Raw genomic sequence first — 16,323 nt, 5'->3', positions numbered from 1 at the left:
CTGAGAAATTTATCCATTCAGAGCATAATATAGAAAGAACAAGGACTGATTAAAATACAAACGTGCATGCTTAAATATGTCTAATTTGGGGTGAAGGGATGACGCTAGTGTTTATGAAAAGGTTGTTACTGGAAATTTAAAAATTATAAATCCACCTGAAAAACTAAGGCTACTTTTGTTACCAGTACAAATGAGCATAACTAAATGATTAAAGATAAATATCTCTCTCTTTATTTGTACATCTTACAGCTCTAGATAGATGGCCTGTTTCAACATTTCCCCTCACGTTTATATGAAAATAGACAATGAAAATAGACAGAGAAAAACATTTTAAAAATAGGATAATGCTAGCTGGCAAGCAATTGAGAGATATGAAATTATTCCAAATGTATTTGATAAAAATCAATTAGACTTCAAGTTGGTGCCCTTTAAAATGTAAGTGATACTTCTCCTAAAGACTCTAAAAAATGACTTAACCTAACTCAAGAGAAATCCCAATGCCAATGAAAGGTTTGCTTCAAATAGGAAAAAATAACGAAAGCTTCAAAAATGGGAAAGAACCAGTGTGGCTCTGCAAAACATTCTGCCTTGAGACATCTTCTGAAACCTGGTTAGTAAAAAGGCTATTGCTTATTGCATAAAAATCTTCATGGCATCTCCCCAGGACCACCAGATAAGTATCTACAGCAGGGTAAAAATCTGGGTCTGTGGTGGTCTTGAGTAGTAATAATAAAGATAACAGTTTCATAAAGTCCTCCTTATATGAAAGATAAAAAAGTTCATAAAAGGATCCCTGCAGAGAAAGCTGTTGAAGATAACCAAGAAAGAAGGAGCTACTGGGGTCTGGGAAATGGGGCAGCCAGGACAGAGTAGCAAGTGATACTCCACAAGGGTCTGAAAAACCTAAACACACTGATCAGCAAACCTAAAAGTTCTAGTAGGAAGGCAGTTAATAATGGAAAACAACAAGTAAATTAGCAGGGTGAAGAGGGCCACCCTGAGGCTAGACAAGAGAATAAATATGGAATATCACTGTTGCTACCACAGGAAAAACAACCCACACAGAAGTCAAACAGGCCCGTGCTAAATCAGCTTGGAATGAGAGAAAAAGCAAGTCCATGTAATTCAGTGCTTCTTTAGGGAACAGGAATAACATGGGACTCTTCATTTTCACTTGACTAACTTGAGCATTTAAACTGGTGCAGAGACATTTTAATATAGTTCACTATATGGAACACTCATATTGTTACAATGTGGAAAACAGGTGTTAGCACTCCCAAATTCCATCAGGAACACGGTACGGTGCCTTATGTAGCAAATAATACTTCTGATCAGCCAAGATTTGTCAACATTTATTCCTCAATATCTTAATTATTCTGACAAAGTCTATCCTCCACTCTGGCAGCGCAAGTCCTGCAGGTGCCATTCGGGATTTTCACGCTAGTGACATCTCAGAGTCAGGAAAATACAGAAGTGGCATGCCTTTTCTCCTCACCACTTATTGTGGCAGTATCTTTTTTTAGATGAGATATCAAATATAGGACACAATATTCTAATGTGAGGTAAGCAACTTACGACTCACAGGCCAGATTGTGCCCTCAGCTTACATTTATCCAGCCCACGGCAAGGCTACACCCAGCCCCGCGCACAGCAAGATGACCCAACCCTCACACTCAAACCCCACAGCAAGTCTCCGAGTGTTGGCCCCACCAGTTGGCGCCACCGGCTCACTCTGGGGTAAGCAAGGTGAGTGCCACTCCTCCTCTGTTTCTTAGTTGGGGGCCAAGTCCGTGAGGTGGGTTTTTTTTCCCTTCACACTTATGTGATAGCCAACTGATTTTTTTGGGGGGGGGGTGGGGTCGGTCATCCTTGACTGAAGAACGTTTCCCCATCCCTGTTCTAAGGCCATATTTGGCATTATTACTTTTCTTGTAATATTCTCCATCCCCTAACCTATGCATCCTAACACTTCCTTTGTTTTATTTCAACTAAATTCAATTCACTAAATTGACCACGATGCCCAGATCTCTACAGTTAGGTATAATTGTCAGTTCCTCCCTTAGGTGGTTGTCCATGACTTGAGACACCTCTCCACGAAAGATACAGGTGAGCTGTCTCAAGTAAAGCTACCATCATAGCTAAGTCTGGTGCACTGCTCATTTAGGAAACTCCTTCACTCATCACAGACGTAAAAGAATTCTAAAGATTTTAGAAGGAGCTGAGGCAGTAGCAGTTTGAATAGCAGATGAGGGAAAGTTCATGTTCAACGAAGTACTTCAGAAGATCAGAAGTGATATTTTAAAGGATATAAATTTTGGAAGCGTAGAAATATATAGAACAATTTTAATATTAGACATAGGCAATCCCAAATTGTCTTTGATATATGGATGTCACTAAAGAACCCTGCTTGAACATCTGCAATTAGATACTGAAAATTCTATGTGCAGAAAAGCACTCAAGAATTGGCTGAGATGTGCTTAATGCCATTTTCTAGCACAGGGACCTTTTAAAGATACACTGCTTTCCATGCCCATTGAGAACTTCTGACTAAAGAAGTGTTAGTCACAGCAGGACCTAAACAGGGGGCCTTATAACACTTTTTGGTAACCTAGCTTTAAAGAGAGATTAATATCTGGATGTTATGAGACCTCCACAATTCCCTCAATATAAAGATAGAAAAACAGGCTCACCCCCTGCAAGAGTATCTTTCTGGGGACACCTGCTTTGTTAAGCAAGAACTATCTCCAAAATTGCCAGTTCCAAAAAGAAGTCTGATCATATGAAGCTAAAAAGGATCCTCTGCCTGGAAAATATTTGCACTCCTATGAAGAGCTGAAAAAAACCCATATATATTGACAGGATATGCCATTTAGTTCATGATAGATAGCCTGTGTCTATCCTCTCCTGGACAAGCCAGAAGAGGAGACTCATACTTCCTTGGAGAATCCTCTAGTGGGAGAAAGTTGAAAGGTATAAGACACAGCAATTAAAGCCCATGAAAATGGAATTCTAAAAGGAAATAGAAGCCAGGAACTCAAAAGCTTAGGTTTCCCAACAGAGATTTGTTGACCATCTTAATTTGGTATATGGTAATGTCTGGTTAAAGTCATTTCTGCCTTGTATGCCATGAAGACTGAGGATCCTGCCAGTCATAATCCAAAGAAGAGACCTCAATGGAACAATTACTGGAGAGCAGCCCTGGAAGCAGGGGTGAAAGTCGTCTACTTAAGCAGCGCACATCATGCTAGTCCCATAAATCAGGTATTTCCTTTTCTATACTTCAGAGGCTGTAGTCACGACACTGAAAAAGTAGCTAATCTTTGAGGGAGTGGAGAGTCTCCCAGGACAATGAGAAAGAGCCAGAATAAGTTGTAAGTATGAGATGTGGGAAGAAAAAAACCCCAACAGTGCTTGCTTTGCCTGAAAAAGAAATCCATTGTTAAAAATTGGTGGAGACTTAGCAGCAAAAGCAGTTTGGAGTTTGGTTCTTTTTTAACCATGTAATAGATCTTCAGATCCAGTGGGTGTTTTCTTATTCGTGACACACCTGGGCAATATATCATGAGCTATAATTGTTCTTTTTATATAAAGTTCATATTTACACCCTGTCCCACACTTCCTTTAAAGGTTTTTAAGTTAGATATTATAGAAGCAGTGTATTATCTGAATTTAGATAGTACTCACTTGTCTGCTAGCTTCAGAAAACAAGTTATCAACCTCATCAAAAACAAGGTGACAAACTCTAAGTAATATTAAGCTATGGTGTTCAAGCAGTCTCAAAAGGCTGTGTGGTGTAGTTACAATCACTTCACCTATATTTTAAAAGAAAAAAGTTAATATTAGTTGATTTGTAATGTTTTCTATTTTCAAAAATACTATCATCAATTAAGACATTACTGTTATCATAACAATCAGGCCATTTTATTTAAGATTAATAGCAATTATCAATCTTCTCAAATTTTCATGTAGCCCATGGTCTCAGTCTTTGGCATCTGGTCTGGAAGAACAAAATCACTGAAAAACTGTCCTAAAGTGACAGTAAAAGATCCTGCCCCCAATGACGAGCAATTCCTGAGTGACGTAAAGCCACAATAGGTGGTCCTATGCTACCCACACCTTAGGTGCATGCCAGAAATGGAATGATAGGAGGGATGCGGTGGGAATGCAACTCCCAAAGGAGCTTAAGAGCAGTATTCTAGAAAAAAATAGTTACTTGCCTATACCTGAGCTGTTCATGTTTTTTGAGATGTGAATCCTATCATGTATTCCATTTAGGTATGAAACAAAGCTACAGTACTTTACTTAGCAGTATCCATCAAAGCAATTATCATGCCCTCTGAAGCGAGTAGCCACTACCATCACTATACATAGGGAACAGTGCTCTTACCCTCCTGCACATCAGAACCCAAGGCTGGAAACTCAGAGGCAGAAGTGAGAGTTGTGAAATATACATAAGCACCCACATCTCAAAAATACCCAGTAACAGTACCGTTAAGTAACTTTTTCCTGTGCGTGATTGCAGGTCTGTATTCCCCTCAGGTGACCAACATGCAATAATGGGACAAAGTAAGGCTCAGAGTCTACTTGAACAATGACTTCAGAACTGACTTCCCCAGATTTGCATCCAACCTAGGTGTCATGGTTATCACATTGTCTGGCAAACATATACAGTGAAGATTAGGTAGCACCCACACAAATGTCCAAATTGAAATACTGCTGAAGAAAGTACAGCCGCTCCCTGAGTTACGAACAACTTACAGACCAACACTTGGTCCGTAACTCGAAGTGTTCGTAACTTGGATCCCATAGAGTTACATGGAAACCGCGCTGTTCATAACTCGGATCCGCTTTTACAACCGCTTTGGTTGTAAGTGCGGATGGTCGTAAATGGAGGTGGTCGTAACTCGGGGAGCGGCTGAAATCAAGCCCTTATGGAATGAGCCCTGAAAGTCTGTGGGGGAATGGTTAGAGCAGGGGTTGGCAACCTACAGCATGCGTGCCATGAGCAGATTTTCAATGGCATCTGAGGCAGGAGCTCAACCCTACTCTTCCTCCCCTGTGCAGCAGGGAGCCTTCGCCAGTGTTCTCTTAATGTGTGCGCCTACGCGGTGACACACAAAAAATTCTAATCTAAGACTGCTCACCTGTGCAGCAGCATTCACTTTCCGCCTGCTCCTGGAAGATGAGCGTCATGGCTGTTCCTGCTGATGAGGATGGAGACGGTTGAGGGCCATGTTGAGGGGATGGCTGCTCGGGTGGCCACTCTGATGGCCAGGGCCACGTTGAGGGCCAGCTGCCACTGGGGCTGAGGCCTGCCTCCAGTGTGTTGGCCCTAGAACACATAGCGGGCAGGAAGGTTGCTGCTGTGGTGTGTTGAAGCCATGGCCACGTGGGTTGCTGCTGTGGGTGGGAGTGTTGAAGATGCCGGTGAACAGATTGCTGCTGGGGAGAGGGTTGAAGCAGCAAGTGGGTGGGTTGCTGTTGCTGGGGATTGGAGCCGCGGGAAGTCGGGCGGGTTGGAGACAGCAACAGGCCCGCAGCTGCATGAGGGGGGGGGGGGTAGGAGGGCTGGTCAGGCAGCCACTCTGGCGTGCCGTAGGTTGCCAAACCCTGACTGAGAGGCTTCTGTGCTCCTTCAAGTATCAAACTATGAGCCTGAGATTGGAGAACTCAGCAAGGCAAAGCAAGCCTAAGATCACACTAAAAACAGTAAGATCTGCATCTTTATTTATTAATAAATGAAGCAGCTGCAAATAAAACTATTACTGACTTTTAAAAGTATCACCAGCACACTGATCCATAAACAGAAGTGAGAAAGTTAAATCTTGGCACACCACTTCTGAAAGGTTTCTGACCTCTGGGTTAGAGCCACTTCATATGCCATAGTTGTGATAAGCAAGGGGAGGGGGACTCCATTTACTGGACTTTCCAGCCATTCAGTTAACTGAAGTCTTTTCTCTATAGCTAACTCTTTAGACCCGTGGTCACCAACCAGTAGATCGCGATCTACCAGTAGATCTCAGGGGCTCTAAAAGTAGCTCTTGAGCCATCTCTGAACTGCGTGCCTGCACCGTACATTTACATTAGATTTCCTCATTTGAGGAGCAGCTACTCACCGAGCAACAACACAGGTGAGTAGCTGTGAGGAATGGTGGGAGCTGGGAGGTTGGGAGCGCTGAAACACCCCATCAAGCTGACTGTGGCTTTCAGCTGAAAGCGGCTACCCCGCACTCCAGCTGATCGGCAGCTTCTCCTCTGCGCTTGCCCACGTGGAGCTTGGTGCACCCTGGCTGAGTGCCATGGCCAGCTGGCCGGGCAGCAACTTCTCTTCCCTCTAGCCCAGCTGCCCTGTGCTCAGCCCAGGGAGGCTGTGTCTAGCTCCAGCTGTGCTGGAGCAAGCTTCCCAGGCTGAGCGCAGGATCACAGATGCCCGTCTGATGGACTGTATATGACTAGCAATCTCAGACTACAACCCAGACTTCAAGACACTGGCAAATACTGTTCAGTCACAGGTGTCACACTGAGACTTTGTTATTGGAAGAAAAAAAGGGAGTTACTCACCTCGTGCAGTAACGAGTGTTCTTCGAGATGTGTGTCCCCGTGGGTGCTCCACTCTAGGTGAAGGGTCGCCCTGAGCTGCAGATCGGAGCTTTTCAAAGCAGTTTTCCCCCTGTTGAGCCACGCATGCCCAGAAGGCGTCTCGAGCCCTTCCCGCCCTCTGCAGCGCGCGGCTCAACCCCCTCCCTTTCAGTTCGTCTCCGCCCGAGTAATTTAGACTCCGTGCAGAGGGGAGGAAGGGAGGGTCGTGGAGCACCCACGGGGACACACATCTCGAAGAACACTCGTTACTGCATGAGGTGAGTAACTCCCTTTTCTTCTTCGAGTAGTGTCCCCGTGGGTGCTCCACTCTAGGTGACTACAAAGCAGTGTTCAATATATGGCTGGAGGGAGCCGGAGTCAATGTTTAGCGGTGGTAGAGAGCACCACTGTAGCTACTGCTGAGTCCTGTGTAAGTTGCGGTAGGATTGCATAATGTCTGGCAAAAGTGTGATCTGAAGACCACGTTGCTGCTCGGTAAATATCCCTTAAGGGGACATTGTTCAAAAAGGCTGTAGAAGCGGCCGTGGCTCGAGTGGAATGCGCTCTTGGGGGGCACTGTAGTGGTTTATTGCCCAAGGTATGACACTTAACTATGCATGTGGAGATCCATTTTGAGATTCGTTGTGATGACAGGGGTGTTCCCTTAGAACGCTCAGCGATTGATATAAAAAGTCTTTCGGATTTACGAAATGGTTTTGTTCTTTCCAGGAAGAAGGCGAGAGCCCTCCGAATGTCCAGGGTATGCAGAGTGGCGTCCTTCTGTGATGCATGCGGTTTCAGAAAAAAGGTAGGTAGTACGATCGGTTCATTTACATGGAATTCTGTACAGACCTTTGGCAGGAATGTTGGATGAGGTCTAAGTATGACCCTATCCTTCGTAAAAACTGTGTAGGGGGGTACTGCCATTAATGCCTCAATTTCACTCACCCGTCTAACAGACGTGATAGCCAATAAGAAACAGACTTTCATAAAGAGAAATGGGAGTGGTACTGTAGCCAGAGGCTCGAAAGGAGGTCCAGTAAGTTGGTGGAGAACAAGATTTAGGTCCCATAAGGGGGGTGGTGCCTTATGGGGTGGGTATACGTTGTGGAGCCCTTTAAGGAATCTTTTAGTGATAGGATGGGCAAATATGGAGAAACCATCAATGAAAGTATGGAACGCTGTTATTGCAGAAAGATGTACTCTTAAAGAAGAAATTGAGAGTCCTGATATTTTAAGGTCTAGAATGTAGTCCAAAATCATATGTAATGGTGCGTCATGGGGTTCTACCCTGGTTCGCTGGCACCAGAGGGAAAATCGAGTCCATTTCTGTAGGTAAGTTTTTAGAGTGGACTGTCTCCTACTGTGGAGAAGGATATCTTTCACTTGTTGGGAGCAGTGATTTTCTATCTCCAAGAACCAGAGAGTAGCCAAGCCTGGAGGTGTAGGGTGTGGAGCTGTGGATGCAGTATCGTTCCATTGCTCTGAGATATTAGGTCTGCCCGGTGAGGTAGCGGGTAAGGAGGGTGAACTGCTAGCCTGTACAGGTACGGGTACCAAGTTTGGCGGGCCCACGACGGGGCTATCAGGATGACTAGGGCTCCGTCTCTGCAGATCTTGCGTAGGGTTTTCGGGATTAACGGTATGGGGGGGAAGGCATAGTGAAGGGGGGCTGTCCATTTGATTAGAAAGGCATCCCCTAGGGAATGTTTGCCAAGTCCTGCGCGTGAGCAGAATTGGGGGCATTTGGCGTTCTGGGTAGATGCAAAAAGGTCTATGGATGGCCATCCCCAATGGTTGAAGATTGAGTTTGCGACCTCCGTGTGTAACTCCCACTCGTGATCTGAGGTGAAGTTGCGGCTGAGTGAATCTGCTCTGGTGTTGTTCACCCCGGACAGGTAGGATGCTACCAGGGTGATCTGTTTGCGGATGCATGAGTTCCACAGGCGGATAGCCTCTGCACAGAGGGAGCGGGAGCGGGCTCCGCCTTGCCTGTTTATATAGAACATTGTGCAGATGTTGTCCGTTAGAATGCGGACCGTCTGATTGGCAATGTCGGGGGCAAAGTGCACGCAGGCATTCCTTACTGCTCGCAGTTCGAGGAGGTTGATGTGTAGTCGTGCCTCGGATGGGGACCACCTTCCCTGAATGCCTTGGTCGTTCATATGTGCTCCCCAGCCAAGGAGGGAAGCATCTGTAGTAATCTGTACAGTGGGTTCGCTTTGTTGGAATGGAACACCTGTGAGGAGGTTGTTCGGTATCGTCCACCACCTTAAGGAAGCAAGGACGTTTGGTGGAATAGTCACCGTCTTGTTGAGGGAGTGTCGTGACGGTATGTATACACTTGCTATCCAGAGTTGGAAGCATCGGAAATGCAGACGAGCATGGTGGACGACGTAGGTGGTGGAAGCCATGTGGCCCATTAGTTGGACGCAAGTAAGAGCTGTAGTGGTAGGAGTTGTAAGCATTACACTTATAATTTCTTGTATAGTTATGAAACGTTGCCGAGGTAGGTATGCTCGGGCTGTAATTGAGTCCAGGCGCGCCCCAATGAACTCTATATCTTGAACTGGGTGCAGTGTTGATTTGCTTTCGTTGAGTAGAAGGCCTAGACGATTGAGGAGTGATGTGGTCGTACTTATCATGGAGGCAGTTTCGTCCTGTGTTGAGCCCTTCAAAAGGCAGTCGTCTAGGTAGGGGAATATGATGACATTCTGGCGTCTGAGGTACGCAGCGACGACTGCTAGTACCTTTGAAAATACCCTTGGAGCTGACGAGAGGCCGAAGGGGAGGACATTGTATTGGAAATGATCCTGGCCGAGAGTAAAGCGTAGATAGCGTCTGTGGGCAGGATGGATAGTTATATGGAAATACGCATCTTGTAGGTCAAGGGCTGCGAACCAGTCCCCTTGATCTAGCGCAGGAATGATTGTTGTAAGTGTGACCATTTTGAAGCGTTGTTTCTTGAGAAACCTGTTCAGTTTGCGGAGGTCTAATATTGGCCTCCAGCCCCCCGTTTTTTTCTCGATCAAGAAGTAGTTCAAGTAAAACCCTTTCCCGTGGAACTCTACTGGTACTTTTTCTATGGCTCCGATAGAAAGGAGGCGGTCGATCTCTTGTTTTAGTAGAGTGTCGTGAGAGGGGTCCCTGAAAAGGGACGGGGTAGGGGGAAGGGTAGGTGGGGTAGTGGTAAATGGGATAGTGTATCCTACTCGAATTATTTCTAGAACCCAGCGGTCCGATGTTATGGATTCCCATTGTGGAAGGAACGGCCGCAAACGGTGGGTAAATAGGCAGCCATGTTGTGTTATTGCTAGATCGTGAGGGAGGTATTGCAGACCCTCGACCACAACTTCAAATTTGCTGTTTGGAGGACTGGGTAGTTGGTGGGCAACCTTGATTAGGTCGTCTTCTCTGAGGTCGTTGCCTTGGCCTAGTGTCCTCATAGGGTCTCTGTGGCCGGTTGTATTGCCCATATCTGTAACGATTGTACGTATTATATGGGGTGTATCGTCTGCGTTTGAAGGGCGGTGTATACATGCCTAGTGTGCGAAGTGTGGTTTTCGAGTTCTTACTGTTATGTAGCATTTCGTCTGTAGAAGCTGCAAATAATTTTTGTTTATCAAATGGCAAGTCTTCTACTTTTGGCTGAAGTTCGCGGGGAACTCCAGATGATTGTAGCCAGGAAGTTCTGCGCATGACTATTGCAGTGGCTGTAGTTCTAGCTGCTGTGTCAGCAACATCCATTGCCGTTTGGAGGGCAGTGCGAGCGATGGTGTAGCCTTCGTGGACTATTGCTTTCAAGATGGCTCTTTTGGACTCAGGGAGATGTGGTATCAGTTCTCCGAGCTTCGAATAATTATCAAAGTCGTGATTCGCTAAGAGGGCGAATAATTTGATATTCTTAGTTGTAGCGTAGAAGAGGAATATATTTTCTTTCCAAAGAAGTCTAGCTTTCTATGTTCTTTGTCGGTACTGCCATTCTTGTATTGCGGTATCTTCGCTCTTTGCTGTGCAGATTCAACCACTAAGGAGTTTGCTTGTGGATGCGTAATGAGGAAGTCATTGTCTTTCGGTGGAACAAAATATTTCCTATCAATCTTTTTGTTAGTCGGTTGGATGGATGCTGGTGTCTTCCACAGATCTTCAGATGTTTCCATGATTGCCTCATCAATCGGCAGGGCAATTTTACTATGCAGCGTAGGATGCAGGTTCTTTAATAAGTGATGTTGTTTCTTTTGCACTTCTTGTAGGGAGACATGCTGACTTGTTGCTACTCGCTTATATAGCTCCTGGAACTGTTTGAGGTCATCCATCGCTACGGTATCTGATGGTATCACTGCATCGTCCTGTTGGGCACTCAGGTCATCTGGGTGAGTGATGTTTATAGATTGAATATCGGATTCATTATCCGAAAAGCATTCCTCCTCCTCCTCCTGCTCTGTGTGTGATGCAGGGGGTAGGGCCTGTGGATGAGGCAGACCTCTCCGAGATGGTGTGGAGTGGACTGAGGACCGGCGTCTGTACGGGTCCCATTGGTCCCAGGACCCCCATTGGGGTGGATAAGGTGGGGGCGGGTAAGACCAGTAGGGGTGTCACGGGTTTTGTTGCGGTCCAGCCCTCTGATAATAGGATCGAGACCCCCTTGGCGTCGTCTGTCGCGAAGAATATGTCGTATGGCAGTCATCCTCTAGAAAGGGCGCGCCGTGAAAGGACACTGGGGACATAGATCTGGCAGGGGAATGCCTTGCAAAGGATGTCCCTGGTGAGCAGTCAATGGGAGGGGGGCAGGGCTGCTGCTGCCTGCTGTGAGTGTCAGACGGAGTCTTAGAGAGCTCTGCAGCAGACTCCCGAAGAAGCCTCTCATTGTCTGTTGCCGGTGCCGGTGCAGAGCTCTGGTTTCTGGTCGCAGCCGGTGCCGGCTGTGTATTAGACTTGCTTTGTTGCGGTGCGGGTTGTTTTAGCGGTGCCGTCCCTTTAAGCGGCACCGGGGTTTTTCGCGGTGCCGGGGCTTGCAGCGGCGCCGCGGTTTGAAGCGGCGCCGGCTTTTCTTTTCGCCCGGGTTTCTCAGTGCGTTCCCGGGAGGGCTCAGAAGCAGCGCGCACCGGCGTTGATGTAGACCGCGAGGATTTTCCCTCTGCTTTATTAGCAGGGGTCCTCGGATTTCTTTGCCCCTCTCCCTGGGTCTTGGGGGAGGAAGAAGGCGGGAGAGAGCGAGATGGTGAGGCTCTCTGCCTTGTAGGTTTCGGTGGCAGGGGGGTTTCATGCTGCGGTTCCCCCTGCTCTGAAGGCTGCAGAGTCTTATCAAATAAAATCATCCTCAGGCGGAGCTCTCTATCTTTTCTAGCTCTCGCCGTGAGGGAAGCACAGTGCGTGCAGCTGCGGGGTGAGTGAGCTTCCCCCAAGCAGCGGATACATTTCGTGTGGCCGTCAGAAGCCGGCATAGGCTCGCGGCACTGGTCGCATTTTTTAAAGCCTGAGGAGGCAGACATATCTTGCTGCTTGTTTCTTTAAAGTGTTGGTATTTCGTTTCTTTTTCTTTTATATGGTTTATGTGTTTTTCTGGCTGAGGAGCCAGGAGAGAGAGAGCTCCGGTTCACCCGGGGCTCCGGTCTGAAGGAGTTTTAGTCCCCGAGGGGGGATTTTGTTGTCAGTTTCATTCTTCTTATAAAAATATTTTGTTGTTATTATTTCAAAGAGAAAAACAAGGGAAACTAACTTGGAGTAACAGGGGAAAAACTATGTAACCTAACTAATAGAAAATACAGTCTGAGAGACTGTGAGGGAGCTCCTGCTCGCTCCGTCCGCTGACGAGGGCGGTTAAAGAGGAACTGAAAGGGAGGGGGTTGAGCCGCGCGCTGCAGAGGGCGGGAAGGGCTCGAGATGCCTTCTGGGCATGCGTGGCTCAACAGAGGGAAAACTGCTTTGAAAAGCTCCGATCTGTGGCTCAGGGCGACCCTTCACCTAGAGTGGAGCACCCACGGGGACACTACTCGAAGAAGAATATATATATTTATCAATACTTGATTTTAGATTTACAAAATAGCAGAGAACAAAATGTATAATTGTAAATGCTTCATTTGACATTTAAATAGCATGAATTAAAACAGACCATTTATTTCATAACTATAAACATGTGATTTTAATTTTATATATTGCATAATTTAAAAATAAAGTGTTTAACAGAGTGTATAAGGGCTGGGGATAGCAAGTGATGTACAGGAGAATAGAGAGGGCGGGGCTTCAAGGAAGGGGCGGGGCAGTAGATCTTCGCTTGTTCTGAGACTTAAAAAGTGATCTTGGGTGTAAAAAGATTGGAGACCACTGCTTTAGACCTAACCCTAATTCCCTTGCCTGCAAGGACTAAAACCATAGACAGTAGGTCCCAGAAAGTCTCCAGAAATGCTAGGAAAGCAGGAAATGAGTTGGCAAGAGGCCAGAAGAGCTAATGGAAACAGAAATGTACTTCTGAATTGAAAACAGTGGTCATTCCTGTTGCTATTGTATGGGCAGAGGAGAACCAAGGAGCCCTGTAAGGAGCCAAGAATGCAGAATCCAGTGACATCCATGGCTAGGGAAGAACTATGTCCTGAAACTTCAGATATGTGAGTAAAACAGGGAGGCTGCGTCGAGACTGGCATGATTTTGCGCAAATACTTTTAACGGAAAAGTTTTTCCGTTAAAAGTATTTGTGCAAGAGAGTGTCTATACTGGCATGTGCCTTTGCACAAAAGATTTGCTTTTGCGCAAAAGCATCCGTGCCCGTTTAGACGCTCTCTTGCACAAGAAAGCTCCGATAGCCATTTTAGCCATCAGGCTTTCTTGCGCAATAAATTAACGTTGCTGTCTACCCTGGCACTCTTGCGCAAGAACGCTTGAGCAAGAGGGCTTATCCCTGAGCGGGAGCGTCAAGAGTATTTGTAATGTACAAAGTCAGTGTTCTTGTGCAAATACTCGCGGCCAATGTAGACAGACGGCAAGATTTTACGCAAAAGCTATCACTTTTGCGCAAAATCATGCCCCTCTAGACGCAGCCAGAATGTTTAGTCAGACACAATCAGGTTATTTTCTTTGTTTTGGGGGCTTATGAGACTTCTTTGCTGAGAGCATGCATCTATCTCCTTATAGAGTAACTTGCCAAGTGGAATCCCAGGGAAGCATTCTCTGTTGTTAATTCTTTATTTCCCCACTTGCTGTGTAACACTTAGCAACCAAGTAATATTTCATTAAGTGTGTGTGGGGTGGGGGAAGTGGGGGGAAGTGGAGATTTGTTAATAAAAATCACCCTTTTAAGACCATGATCTGATTCCTGTGTCCTAGAAAGCAGCGGGTTCTATGTGCATGTGCCTAAGACCTAGTCTACACTACACACACACGGATCTAACCAAGACTATTACAGCTACACATTATGTACTTACTATGGTGTAAGGTCAGCAGTGGCTGCTCTCCTGTCAACTCCGGCTACTCTACTTGTCCTAGTGTAATACCCGAGTAAACGAGAGAGTGCTCGAATGTTGATTTATCATGTTTAAGCAGATTCGATGAATCAACCAACGTCAACCCACCATCCAGTACAGACAAGCCCTATAAATTATAGTTTCCTTTTCAGCTAATTGCATCAGGTGGTTTTTCAAGCTCTCTCTCCAGAGGGAGGGTTAAAAGAGCTTGAAAGTACCTTACAGGGAAGGAATTCCCAAGTGCACCTTCCTGGGTTTTCACATTTGGGTTGTGGCAGCGATATCAAATCAAGGTTGGGGAATCTGTGACCTTGGGGAGTTTTAACACAAGCCTTTAAAAACAAGGTATTTTAAGTCTGTTGCCAGCCCCCACCTTCTGCACTCTTGAGTGCCAGAGTGGGGCACAGCCTCGACAGTGGTAAAGCAAGAAGTCTGACAGACACCAATCATACGGCAGACACCATCTGACCTTTTATCCCATCTACCCTTCCATCCAATCCCCGTAAGAGGCCAAAAACCAACATGAAAAACTAAACGATGTGGTTCTTTCCAGATAAAATACCAAGCACTCTCTCACATCCAACAAATGAAGCTGCTGTTCATCTCGATTCAAATGTAGCTTAGGAAAGAATACAGGTAATAACCCGGTTAAGATGAAACTGCAAAAAGTACTCAAAACAAAAACTTTAGATGCAGCTTCAAGGTCACTTTGCCTCTCAAGAACTGTGTACATGTCAACCCTGACAGTAATATTTACATTTTGATAACGCTCCTTTCAGAAGTTTTAGCAATAAAAAGGTGGTTTGCTGAAAAAGCAGAAACAATAAGCAAGTAGGAAGAGGCTCACAAGGAGAACCTTTGAGGTCAATCAGTAGAGTATCAATGTTCCACAACTGGACCATTTTCTTTATAGCTGAAAACAGGTAGACAATAGAGATGTTAGATAGCATATAATCAAATAGTTGTGTAACCTCATCAAGTTTTAACAGTTACACAATTATTTGACAGTCCCCGTGGGTGAGGCCATCACCCAGAGTGCTCCCAACTCCACTCCCGGGGAGTCCCCTGCCACTCTGTGCTGCTGCCTCTGTATCAGAGACAGCACTGCAGGGTGGCAGGCGGGAGCTGATCTGGCCCACCTGCCATTCCATGCTGCTGCATGGGGCAGCAGCAACCCCTGTCCATTAGGGGCCCTGAATGGCATTCCACAGAGAAGCCTCTGGGCCCACCACAGACAGACGCTGCTCTGCAGCAGCCTCCCCTGCCCCAGTCACTTGGAGCACAGAAGTGAATGAGAGAACAGGCGGAGCTGGTGCTCAAGGGGAGCCAGCTTCTAAGATGGCTCCCCCCAAACACAAGTTCTTGCCTGCTCCCATTGGAGGCATTAAGGGGGAGCAGGTGGCTCCACAGGATCTGGTGCTTGTGGGGAGCCAGCTTGAAAGCTGGCTCCTTCACAGGCACGGGCTCCCACTCACCCCCTGCTGACTCCTACAGATCTATTGATTAACAAGATACCTCATTCCTCGGAGACAGATTTAACCATGTTGTTCTTCATGTTGTGTAGATGGAGCTTGGTCCTGCCTTGAGGGCGGGGGGCTGGACTCGATGACCTCTTGAGGTCCCTTCCAGTCCTATTATTCTATGATTCTATGATTCATGGTCCTACTCAGATGATCCACCAACTGGTTCTGAGATTTTGGTAAGTGATAGACTGTGTGCATCTTCTTTGAGTCAAAACGTGCCAATCTTTATCCATACTTGACCAAGCTAGCTGGAGAGGACGCCTTCTTGTTTGTTCACATTATACATTGCAGTGGTATTGTTGGTAAGAAAGTATACTGTGGCTCCCCAATCTGATCCTGACAGGCTCAGCAGGAAATGAAAATGACTCAAGATTCCAGTATACTATGTGAGAAACCTTTTTCCAACCACAAACCATGAACCTTTAATGTCCCTAGACTAGATGCATGGGGTCAATGACCTATTACGGAAGAATCAGTGACTATACTCCTGGATGGCAGAGGCCAGAAAAAGGGAATACCATGACACACATTGCTATTTTCCACCCATCACTGTAGAGAATCCAGCATCTCCGAAGATACTCAGAAAAGCCTGTCCAATGATTGGTAATTGCTAGACCACTTCAACAATAATAAGCAGAAGATGAAGATACAACTTTTCATGTTGAACCATATAAGTGCATGTCGCCATATGCCCTAATAAGTTGAGATATTCGTAGACCAGGGCTGAGCAAAAGGACCTCTGCAGGCCGGATTGGGCCCACCAA

The 16,323-nt window shown here is 46.1% G+C and overlaps 1 protein-coding gene across 4 annotated transcripts in view; it reads right to left on the bottom strand.

Annotated features, from left to right (window-relative positions):
- The window catches only part of TDRD12 (tudor domain containing 12), a 230,676-nt gene that overhangs the window by 129,409 nt on the left and 84,944 nt on the right, over positions 1-16,323 (bottom strand). For all 4 annotated transcript variants that reach the window (XM_089781493.1, XM_075940128.2, XM_075940130.2 and 1 more), the window contains one exon: positions 3,685-3,812. In XM_089781493.1, coding sequence (XP_089637619.1) covers positions 3,685-3,812 — 128 coding nt within the window. The remainder of the gene's footprint in view (positions 1-3,684; positions 3,813-16,323) is intronic.

Source organism: Pelodiscus sinensis, chromosome 12, assembly GCF_052426305.1.
Source record: "Pelodiscus sinensis isolate ZL-2025 chromosome 12, ASM5242630v1, whole genome shotgun sequence".
In the NCBI taxonomy this organism is placed as follows: Eukaryota; Metazoa; Chordata; order Testudines; family Trionychidae; genus Pelodiscus; species Pelodiscus sinensis.
The sequence above is the reverse complement of the archived record's forward strand: the minus strand, read 5'-3'. Positions and strand labels throughout refer to the sequence as shown.